At 54.1% G+C, this 11,684-nt stretch overlaps 1 protein-coding gene across 2 annotated transcripts in view; it reads right to left on the bottom strand.

Moving 5' to 3' along the window:
* Positions 1-1,836: 1,836 nt before the first annotated feature.
* Positions 1,837-11,684, bottom strand: part of TOR4A (torsin family 4 member A) — a 15,706-nt gene continuing 5,858 nt past the window's right edge. Inside the window, exons 1-2 of one of the 2 annotated variants that reach the window (XM_026860123.1) lie at positions 8,496-8,864; positions 1,837-4,677 (exon numbers count right to left, since the gene is read on the bottom strand). In XM_026860123.1, coding sequence (XP_026715924.1) covers positions 3,070-4,638 — 1,569 coding nt within the window. In that variant the 5' untranslated portion in view covers positions 4,639-4,677; positions 8,496-8,864 and the 3' untranslated portion in view covers positions 1,837-3,069. Of the gene's footprint in view, positions 4,678-8,495; positions 8,865-11,684 lie in introns of those variants that run through there. The other variant, XM_026860124.1, reaches the window with a different exon arrangement.

The raw sequence follows: 11,684 nt of genomic DNA on the forward strand, positions 1-11,684 counted from the left end.
TGCACAGTACATTAGGAAGCAAGGGTTAGCAAAAGGAGGGTGACCCGTCCCGGTGGACTGATGTCTAAGCTGGGATCTTGGGGGAGACTGGGGTTGGGGACAATCCAAAGAGCCATTTGAGCTGGGATCCAAGTCCTGGGGCAAGCTGAGACTGGGGACAACCTAGTCAGACAGCCTTGTCTTCTGGCAGGGGAATTTCTCTCCATGGCCTGGAGGTTCCTGTGCTTTCTGATGAAGGCCTCCAGAGCCACATAGGCTGGGAGTGTGAGGAGACACATGTGCATCACTGGGCAGATTGAACTCTCTAGAACTGACTGAGAGATTAGGAGGTCTTCATGCACAGAAAGCTGAGCCCCACTTCTTAGCACTGAGAGAAGCTTTTTGTGAGGCAAATACCTTGGCAAGTTTTCAAGGTGCACAGGGCAACTGTGCATCCCATGCCTTTTGCAAAATAGTCTGGACAGATTTGCTTTGGGAGGGAGTTGATGTGCAGAAGTGGGGTGAGATGGAGAGGGAGGCAAGATAGCACAATATGTCCCTGATGTCTCCAAGCAGAGATTTGAAGGGCCCTACACTGCTGAGCCTAAGGGTGCTGAGCTGCTCACGGTGAGCCCAGAGGCACCCAGCATGCAGCTCGTGGGGGATATGAAGGCACAGGCTGGTGTCTCAGTAAAATTCAGGCAGGGGTTGGGACCCCTTGTTTAGGGCAGGTGAATCTTAGAGGGATGAAAACAAGCTCTGCAGATGCTCAGCGGCACTCGAAGCCACCTTCCCCTCTTGCACGGGGTGATGGTTTGTGCAGAGGCACCCAGGGGCCTCTGGCACAACTAAACACCCTGTGGGTGGACGGCAAGTGCCAACATCCAAAACCAAGTCTAAATCCCCTCCAAAACATCTCAGGCATCCCCACAGTTCTTACAGCCCCTTGCATAGCCCTTGGAAGGCTGAAATCCTCCCTTGTGAAGGCAGCACTGCCGTCAGCTCTGCTGCCTGTCCTGACACCATAACAAAAGCCATCCGCAACCCGACGCCCATGGGTGCCTGCTTCAGCAGCACCCCTGTCGAACCGTGCTACAAACACTGGTGACATTTTCAGCTCCCAAGCCCAGGCAGTGTGGGTGACGCTTCTTACCTCTCCTGGCATATGCCTGGGCTCCTCTCCCAGAAAGGAGACCTTGGTAGAAGAAACCAGAAATAACCCCTGTCCCTCTCTCAGATGGGAGAGGAGGAGAATCCTGATCCCTGAGTTGCTCCTGTTTCTTATCCAGGATAAAAACATATTAACTGTCCTTGTAGTAAAGTCTCACTAAGCTCTAGAAACCAGCTCACACACATGGCTTTTTGTGAACACTTGCATCTAGGAGGTGGCTTAGTTTCATTCAGAGCCCTTCCCCTAAGCCATGCAAGAAGCCTTCCCTGCTCTCTGCCCAGCTGCTCTCATGGGCTATTCTGTAGGGAAAAAAGGCTTCTTCACTGGATAATTTCAAGAGAAGAAACCATGACAGGCTTTCCAACCCAGCATCATCTCAGCCAAGATGCTTCCCCCATCTCCAGCCTAGTCCCCACTGTGCCGCTCTGGGGGATGGAGGAGCTGTGTGACACACAGCTTTTGGCACTGCTGCACTGTGTGGGTTTTGGATCTGGCTTACCATGAGCGTACCTCGAGGAGCTGCACACACACACTGCATCAAGTTGGTCTGAAAAAAACTTGCAACAAAGCTGTAGCCCTTGCTCCCAAGCCAAGTCACTGGGAAACACAGGCACAGCAGTGCAGCTACATTGGTCCAGAATAGAAATTTCAAAGGAAAACCACATTTCAGTCAAATAAAGGATATGTACTTTGAATTCTTTTATTCAGGATAGTTTGGATTTATTCCTGACAATAGCTCTGGAAGGAGGAGATTGTGATGGAAGTCTTTGGAGACAAACAATTAGAAAGAGGCAAATCAAACAACCAGTGCAAACATCCACAGGATTATGTGTCTGATAATTCACAGCAAATTGTAGAAGGGCATTTAGGCACAAAACCAAAACCTGAAAAAGCAATGTTATAAATACCTGCTCAGTTTGCCTGCTCAAAACAAGGGCGCGTGCTTTTCCTGAGGTGCTCCCAGGCAGCATGCTCTCCCTGGGGTCGCAGTGGCAAAGAGCCTCTTCTTGGCCTTGCAGGACTGGGAACAAGCCCAGGATTCCCACTGCACTCAGCCCAGACAGCCCAAACTGTCTTTTCCAGTGTGTGTTGCTTAATATATGTCAGTTGCTATTTTGGGCTTTCTAGATAATGAGCATGGTGAAGTGTACCCAGAAGCAAAAAGCAGAAGAGCCCTCAGGAAGAGTTGCCACCACCAGACCTGAAACAATCCAATGGTTATTTCTGCACCAGCTGGCACAGACAGGCAGTCTTCAAGACAAGCCCAAACAGACTTGCACAGCAGAAATCTCGCTGGAGGTGCCAAAGGTGAGCTCAGGTATGAGCTCAGAAAAGCAAGAACTCAGGAATGGGTCCAAAAAGCTGTCTCTGGAGTGTGCAGTCACGTAGGAGACTAGCTCTAGCTCTGACTGCCCACGCATTTGGGGGATGAGAAGTCACAAATTATCTCAATTCTTCCAGTGTCCAGTATGGCCTCTGCTCTGCACACCACCAGCCTGGACCAAGAAAAGCAAAGAGCTGAAGACTGTGAGCTTGGAGAAGGAGTGAGACACAGCAACGTGTACTGCAGGGACAGTTAACCCAGTTACCATTTCCTATTCCTGTTTATAGGAGCGTCTCGCAACTCCTTAATGACAAAGTAGCACGCGAGGAACAAAGCATCTCACAGTTAATGGGAGGTTGCCTGAGCTTCGTTCCCCACCTTATTCACAGAACATTAGGAACAAGTGAAGCATCTGGAGGAGAACAGAGACCATGTTGCAGAGGAGCCCAGGCTGCTGTCCCTCTACCTTGACAAGGACAGAGTCAGTGCAGGCCTGAGAAGGGACGCCTTGACCACAGCCTGCTGTAACGCACTCCTCCATAAGCCCAGAATTTTGTAAATCCTGAGAGCAGGAATTAGCCTCTGCAGAAAATCACTACAACAGGTTGACTTTGGCCACAACCTGCTTGCAGCCCATCTTGGAGTACTGCTTGTCCCCTGTAGTGTAGTAACTGAGTTGACTTGCTAAATTTTCAATATGCTTCTGGTCGGGATACAGCCCTTCTCCCCTCATCTCCTCTAGGAAGCAGTTTATGACGTGACTCTTCTCTAGAAGAACAAATGGGACGATGTCTGCATATTTCCAGAGAGGGTGGGCATCAATCAGTACAGGCTGGATGATGCTCAGCAGTTCTTCAGCTCCCCTTTGCTGTTGCAGAAGCTCAGCAGATGCATTTTGGATAACAAACTTTGTTATTTCACCACCTCCTATGTTGCTTATTAAAATGTAGATGGCATTGAGGAACTCATTGGTTTGATTGGGTTCAAAGAATCGGCTGAGAGTATCCAGCAGGACTGGAGACATGAGTTCAACCTCATCCAGAATAAACAAGGGTATCTTCTCTTCCATTTCAGCTCTTGTAACCATGTCAGAAATCTTCTTAGACAAATCTGTTTCACAAGTAAGAGGAGCCACCCCGTTAGGGCAGTGATGCATAACAAAGTACTGAAGCACAAAGTCATTGTCCATGACAGAAAGAAAATGTTTGGCCAGCAGCCAGCCAACATGACTCTTCCCAACTCCTGTTGGGCCATTTAAAGAGATTACTAGAGGCTTGTTGTGTATATGGGTAGCCAGATAGTCTTTCAGTAATTCCATAATACTTTCCACAGCAAGCTTCTGGCCAAATACTTCCCGGTGCATTGTTTTCTCCAAACCATCTAGGTCATATTTTTGGAGGTTATCATCCAGGTTCTCTATTGCATTGAGAATCTGGAAGAAGATAATGACAATGAGCAAGAGAAGGCAGCGTTTTGCCTTGCTCTTCTCCTCTGTTGGAAGGTATCTTTTTGTTTTATCTGGATACAGGACTATCCTAGATTTCCTTCGATTCTTTTTCCGCCTGCATTTTTTCATAGCATACTGCTCCACAGATGTATCAAAGGTGAAGTACTGGGAAGTTTCAAAGCTGGTCTGATTAAAGAAAGACATAGAGGGGCCATACAGGCTAGCGCGGTTCAGTGAAAGCTGCCTCTGAAGCACCCTCGCATGCACAAGCTCTGAAGACTTTTCTCGAGGGAGCTCAAAATGCAGACGACTTTTCTTTTGCACCCGGTATTGTCGTCTCAGGCGGATGATTGCCCGCAAGGAAGAAGAAATAGAAGATATTTTCTTTGAAGCAGCAGGGATTTCAGTATCCGGTAATTCTTCCCCGTCACTCTCATAGCAAGATGCCTCTCCTTTTGCATCACTCTTGGCACCGGGCATTTCCCCTTCCTCATCACTGTCAGTGCCACGCAGCTCTCCTTCTACACTGTTCTCAACACATGGTGCCTCTTCTTCTGCGTTGGTCTCAGCACAGGCCATCCCTCCTTCTGCATCACTCTCAGCACTGGACACGTCTCCTTCCGTATCACTCTCCACACAGGGCATCTGTCCTCCCAGATCCTCCATGGCAGAGGACACTTCTCCATCCACCTCAGAACAGGGCAGATCTCCATCCATCTCATCCGGTTCTTACAGCCCATTCACATAATCTTCATTCTGAAAAGAAAAAAAAAAGTATAATTAATCTTTGTAAGATCAGTGACCAACCACACTGAAGTTAGGCAGGTATCCCACTGTCTAACTGGCAGAACGATTACCTGTAGCAATCAGCAATTGATTGCTGAGGTGGCAGAGAGAGACTTTCAGACCTAAGCTAACTTTCTGGAAGATGCTCTAGACATGCAAAACTACAGATGAAATTCAGTGTAAATAAACGCTAATCCATGCATATCAAAAACCAACCCTGCCTTCACATACACAAGGAAAGTTTGGAGCTGGCTGGAGCCAAAGCTGGGGGCTCTGCTACGTGTTGCCGTGAGCGCGAGGCAGGACACCGAGCCACGCTCGGAACCAGAGCTGCCCAGTCCTGTTTCCTTACATCTGCTAAATTAAAGCAAGACACCTCTGCGCCAGCATACACACACACACACACACACACACACACACACATACACGTCCACACCCCCTACAGGAAACAGTCACTCGTACACCCACAGAGACCTTTCAGGGTGTGGGAGTGTGCGGGAGTAACTCCCTGTGGGAACGCTCTCGCCACGCAAGTTGTGGTGGCATGGCATCATCTCCTGGGGTGAACTTCTCCTGGCTGTGCCGACGAGCATGCCAGGCAGCGCCAGGCACTGCAGGCAGGGAGAGGTGAGGGCAGCGTCCAGCCAGTGCCCAGCCTTCAGCCCGCGGCTCCTCGGGCTGCACTCGGACGAGTTGCAGAGAACCAACGTGGTTGTGGCTAAGCCTGCCAGCAGCACATGGCTGTGGAGAGAGGAGGGGGCTACCCCGCAGCACCCTGACCCTCCTAACCCTTCCCTGCCCCCTGTGCCCACACACTCGCACCCCTGGACATGGGGTGTCCTTCCCAGACAAGACCCTGGAGCCATGCAGGAGAGCGCAGGACATGAGCACCCCTAGGAATAACCATCTGCACAGAAAATGCGTGGACAAACCTTAGTCAGCAAACAAGGAGGAAGAGGAGAGGCTGTGCTCTGGCAGCAGGACGTGATGACAAGAGGCACGGACCTGGCCTGGAAGCAGCCACGTGGCGCAGGACCCCGCACACAACCACCCCCACGTGCTGCAGTGCCAGGGATGGCTCCGTCCCTGCCCGGCACCAAGCTGGTGGTGGCTGGAGCTGTGTCACGGTGGGAGGGCATTTCCCCAACGCCTCCAAACCACAGCGGCACTGACGCAAGGGGCAGTTCTGCTCTGACACTGCCAACCCCGAGAGCAAGAAGCCGGCACGGGCAGGGCAAGGAAAAGCCGCTTTCGTCAGCCGCCCAGAAAAATCAACCCTAGGTCTTGCCAAAAGCACCACATCTCTGGGGAGGAGGAGGAGGTCCCCAAAGGGTTTGTTATTAACTCGCTTCAGCTCAGCAGGAAGTTACCAACCTGCAAAATGTCATGGTCCGGCGAAGGTTTTACTTCCCCCACCATGAGGCTGACGCAAGCAGCTGCCCGCCAGCACGTAGCGAGTGAAAGGGCGGCCCGGGAAGCTGCGTGGGGAGTGACAGGCACTGGGAAACGCTCCAGGCCACCTCTTCACTTCACCCCGCTCCTTTCCCAGTTCCTCTGAAATGCGGGGACACGCCAAGCAAAGCCTTTGCCTCCGCCCCGGCGACAAGGTGATTTCTGGCCCATGTGCTGGCAGCCGGCGCACTGTGGGAATTGAGCCGGGGCGAGCGGCTCCCCCAGTGCTAATCGTTGAGGAGCTGTTGCTGTGCTGCAATTAGCCTCGAGTGCTAATTGCAGACCATGTGCAGGATTTGGCCGTGCCCAGAGCAAAACCAGACAGACAAGATTCCTGCAAGCAGGCACAGAGGTGTCACGGGGCAGGAGGGCTGGGGGCCACCACCACCCAGGATGCCACCAGTACAGATGCCACCTGGAACCCTGGGCTATCCCCACACCACTCTGGGGTCACACCCTCGCTTCTCCCCATCTTGCACCCTGCCTTGATCACACAGTGCCCAAAGGTTCCCAAAGGCTGTCCCCAGACCAGCACCAGCCATGGTCCCCAGGGAGCAGGGCTTGGGGACAGGACAACCCTCTGGGCCATCCACACAAACACACAAGGGAGCTTTCTCAGCCCCAGGGGGATCTGTGGGAGTTTGCAGGAAAGGGTTTAGGGAGCAGAAGGATGTTGGCAGGGAAGGATGAGCCATCCCCAACACTGCCCCACAGATGCTGCTGGCAGGCAGTCGGGGTGCTGCCCCCCACCCTGCCTGCAGCCCCAGCTGAGGCACGAAGCAGTTTGGCTCCTCGCAGCTCAGAGCTGACTCTCCTACCACCACTGTATCTGTGCAGGGAGCCCAAGGGCCCTGCAAGGCCTGTGGAAAACAGTGAGGACCAAGCACTCATTAGCCAGGAGATGCTCAAGACCCTCTTTCCCAAAAGCCAAGAGCCCAAACAGCACATCATCCCACAGCATGGGGTGCCCAACCCTCCAGATGAGCCGAGCAAGGCAGGGTGGAGGGACCAAATCCCATTCTCAGCAAGACATCTGTCCAGTCACACATATATATAACAATCCTATTAATACCACGACTCAGTTCCTAATACCTGCTGCTATTTACATAGGACTCAGATTTTGTCAAGAGCAGCCCCCACTTGCTCAGCATCAGATAAAGGCCGGGTCAGGCATCTGTGCCAACCTGGTGGCGCTGCCAGCCTGCAGAGACGCCCTTTTGGCAGCTTAATTAGATATTTGGTGAAAACAACAGGGAAAAGAACCCAGCAATTAGGTCTGCAGCATCACAAGTGCTGGTGTAAACACCGTTAGCCGCTGCTCTGCTCCAAGTCCAGCCACACCGCAGGAAGACTTGCACTCAGCTCTTGGAAACACTCCTGAAAAACCTCCAGTTTTCTTCCTTTAGCTCTTCCCTTAACATTTGCATTCGTGTGTCACCCTGCTCCTACCAAAACAAGGTTTCCGCAACAGACGAGCTTGCATGAGCAGAGGGAGGCAGCCGGGCCGGGAGGGGAGCGGGCCGGGGCAGACAGTGTTCAGACACAGAAAGTGCCCGGTTTGCAAGAGATGTCAGCCCCACAGCAGCTGGAGAAATATATCCCCGGTTGAAGTGCCAGCTGCTGAATCCCGGGGAGAGCCTTAGAGAGGAGGGAACTGCACCCCAAACTCTGGCTCTCTGGGGTTAGCAAAGCTGCTGGGAAAAGGGACTGGCTGGAAAATCTCAAAGGCTGATCCCCTCCCCAGCTGGAAGCCAACCCCCTCCATCCAAACCTGAGCGTTTCCACGGGGAAAGCAGAGGAAAATAGCTCCCTGTAATGGGGACCATGGATCGAGGGGGGTCAGTGGCTGGGAGCAGAAACCCTGGATGCTGGCAGAGGCACCCCAAGTCGCAGCTCCCCGGGAGCACCGCTTGGAAACAGCCTGAGAAACATGGTTTGCTTCACAGCTCAAGCTCAGGGTGTGCTGACGTTCACTCTCCCCCCAAAAAATAGCACAAGGGTGACAGCCAGGGCAATGCAAAACCACCCCCCACCACCCCAAAAGCCTGCTTGCCACCCACCAGCCCCGCTCCCAGCCCAAAGTGTCTGCCAGGCCCCAAAGACCGAGACCGATGGGAAGGGCAATGAAAAGAGGGGAAGAGCCCAGAGCATCCAAAATTGGTGGGAACAGGAGGGTCCCCACAAAACTGGGGCAGTTTTTGGTGGAAAGGGGCCATCGGGGACAAGCAGGAGGCAGTGGCGGGGATAGAGCTCAAAGTGGCCGAGGCCAAGGGGTGCCCCAGTGACGCCCTGTGGGGTGGGGAGCGGGACAGGGGAGCGGAACCAAGCACAGTTACCCGCAACGTCTCCCTCAGGGCCAGCTGCTGGTGCTCCCCTTCAGCCGCCGAGCCCAGCCTCGGACGGGCCAGCTGCTCCTCTGCCCTCTCCTCTCTCATCCGTATAAAAACTCGACTGCGGAGAGGAAATGGCGAGGAGGAGTGGCCCACAGCAGCACTTCCTTCTCCCTGTGCTGCAGGACAGCCGCCGCTGGCTGGTTTTCTCTCCCCCTCTTGCTCAAAGCCCTCCTTGGCAGCTGCCGTCACGGCGGCATCGTGCGAAGAAACACGAATCCTGGGCAGCTGCAGCAGGACAGAGACAGGGCAGAGGGATGAGATCATCACCCACGCAGCCTCGAAAGCCCTAAGTCTGGGTAAAACATCCCCACCCTCTGGGGTGTAATTAGCCCAGAGACTGTGACCGGTAAAGGTCAAAGTGGTGATGCTGTGAAGAGGTTACATGGGCTGACCCTGTGCTGGTGCAGCTCAGGGACAAGGTTCCTGGCCAGCAGGAAAAACAGGGAGAGTAGAAAATAGAGCAAATCTAGGAAAAAAATAGCGAATCCATAAAAAAAAAAAATAGCCTTGAAAAAAATAGCGAGTCCAGAACAGTTGATTTGCCTGTCCCTGCTCCTGCTGTCCCTGGCCGCTCCAGCCCCACTGAGGTTTTTGGCCCCTTGGCAGCCCCCAGCCCCGCGGCAGAGGGAGGGGGGGATGGCTGGGCCAGGCTGCACGGCTGCTGTGGGACCGACCTCTGGAAGAGGTGGTGTGGGCACCCCGAGCCCTTGCTGCACAAAAACTCCCTGGGGAAAAACCACTTCTTCCATCAGCTGTGCTAACAGAGGGAAGAAGGAAGCAGCAGGGTTCTTCTGGACCCAGCAGTGCCAAGTCTCATCATGGTGGCTCCTTCTCACATCCATCTGCAGCTCAACTTTCCTTTAGCCCTAACAAACCCACCTCGACCCCCCTTCAACCTCTCACCTGTGCTTTCACAACCCAGGCAAGGCTTTTCCCTGAAAAACAAGCCTATTTGGTAAAGCCAGAGCAGCCCCAAAGCAACCTCTTACTGGTCTTTCCAGCTCCTAGTTTTGGATAAACCCCCAGCTGGAACCACTCCCCACAAAAGCAGCTGCCCCAAAAAACGGGGAAAAAACCCCAACTTGGGGTGTTTTGGAGCATCACAGCACAGATCCCACCCTGGCTGCGATGCACACCAAGGTCCCTGCATGGTCCCCCCAGTCCAGACATGCAACATATCTCTGACCCTGTGCCAGGCAGCTGGATGTGCCTCCACTGTGGCCAGGGGGATTTGCCTAACAAATCCTTGCAAATGTGGGGATTTCTGTGTCAGGAAGGCGCAGGAGCTGAGCTGGAGGGCAGCCACTGGTACGGAGCAGCGGGGAGCTGCTCTCAGAGTCGAGAAGCCCAGCAGGGCTGACCCCAAGCTGGAGGTGCCCTCCAGAGGAGCTCAGGCAGATGTTTCAGGAACAGACATGAAAATAGATGTTTTTCTGGCTAATTCAGATTTTTGCAAAGGAAGAGCTCCAAATAGCATGGTTGAAAACCATTTAAAAAAAAATTTAAATTACTCCCAAACTCTAAAAAAAGCAATTAGAGGAGCAAGAAGCTCCCAGCCACCACGCAAGGGCTGTTAGCAAATCTCGACAGCCCAGAACAAAACGGATTGCTGTAACTGTGAAGGAGTGTGATCTGTCCCCAGTGTCCCGTGGGCAGCTGGGAGGGCACAGGGGCTGTAGGAAGCCTCCAAAACGCAGTTGAAAACCAAGGGTGCCCTGCTTATGCAATGAGGTTTCTAAACTCCTCCTAAGCCGTGGGGACGGAGGGAGATGCTGGGGACCATGTGCAGCACTGGGGGTGATGAGCTCCCGGTTACAGTGGGGACACAGGACAGACCCGTGCAGGTGCCAGGGCGATGCACACAGGGTGCTGCAGGGCTGGCAGTGTCACCACCAACCAGCCTCCAGAATCATCAGCTCACTCTGGGGCAGCTGACAAAAAAAAAGCCAGGGTGGAGCAGAAGGGAAGGGCAGGGGCATCACTGACACCAAGAGGTGTCCCACATGGGCATGTCCCTCTGGGGTGGCACATCAGAGAGGTGGGACAAGGGGGGCAGGACCATGGAAAACAGCCCCTGCTCATGCTCCTGGCCAAAATACAGCTTGTGCTGCTGCTGCCCCTGCCACAGCCCTGAGGTAGGGGATGTGTCCTCCTCCACAAGGATTTGGGGACCTCTGGCACCCCAAAGCAGAGGGAGCAGGCTGCTGTGCCACTGTGTGCCATGGGGAGGGGACATCCTCACACCTCAGTTACTGGGCTCAGTTTTGGGCCCCTCACCCCAAAAAGGCCATTGAATGACTCGAGCGTGGCCAGAGAAGGGCAACGGAGCTGGGGCAGGGTCTGGAGCACAGGTCTGATGGGGAGCGGCTGGGGGAACTGGGGGGGGGGTTCAGTCTGGAGAAGAGGAGGCTGAGGGGAGACCTCCTGGCCCTCTGCAACTCCCTGCCAGGAGGGGGCAGAGAGGGGGGATGAGTCTCTGGAGCCAAGGCCCCAGCGCCAGGCCCCGAGGGAATGGCCTCAAGCTGCCCAGGGCAGGGTCAGGCTGGCTCTGAGGAAGGATTTCTGTGCAGAAGGGGCTGTTGGGCGTTGGAATGGGCTGCCCAGGGCAGGGGGGGAGTCCCCGGGATCCCTGGGGGGGTTGAAGAGTCGGGCTGAGCCAGCGTTGAGGGATCTGATGGAGTTGGGAACGGTCAGGGTAAGGTTTGTGGGTGGGCTGGAGGAACTTCAAGGGCTTTTCCAACTGAGCTGATTTTGGGGTTCTGTGACTGCAGCTGGCCCTCGTGGTAGAGGGACATTTACAGTAGTGCAGCACTTAGTGGTTCCTGGTAAAAGATCTGCTGTGAGCGGCTGCTTCTCCCTTTTCCAGGCCATGAGGACCCTGAACTGGAAGTACCACCTGGGCCTGGTGAGCTTGGAGGTGGAGCTAGCAGATCGCACCCTCTCCCTGTCAGTCTCTCCCGTGCATGCTGCCATCATCCTGCACTTCCAGACCAAGAGTGAGTGGCAGAGACTGGGCGTTAACCACCCGTGTCTGTGCCCTTCCCATGGGCGGGTGGGAGGGCTGTGGCCCTCGGGTGCCTGAAGGCTCTGAGAGCTCTGGCAGCAGGACCAAGACCCCGCTCTCTGGGCTTG

The sequence above is a fragment of the Athene cunicularia genome (assembly GCF_003259725.1).
Source record: "Athene cunicularia isolate RWA chromosome 17 unlocalized genomic scaffold, athCun1 chr17_part1, whole genome shotgun sequence".
NCBI lineage: Eukaryota > Metazoa > Chordata > Aves > Strigiformes > Strigidae > Athene > Athene cunicularia.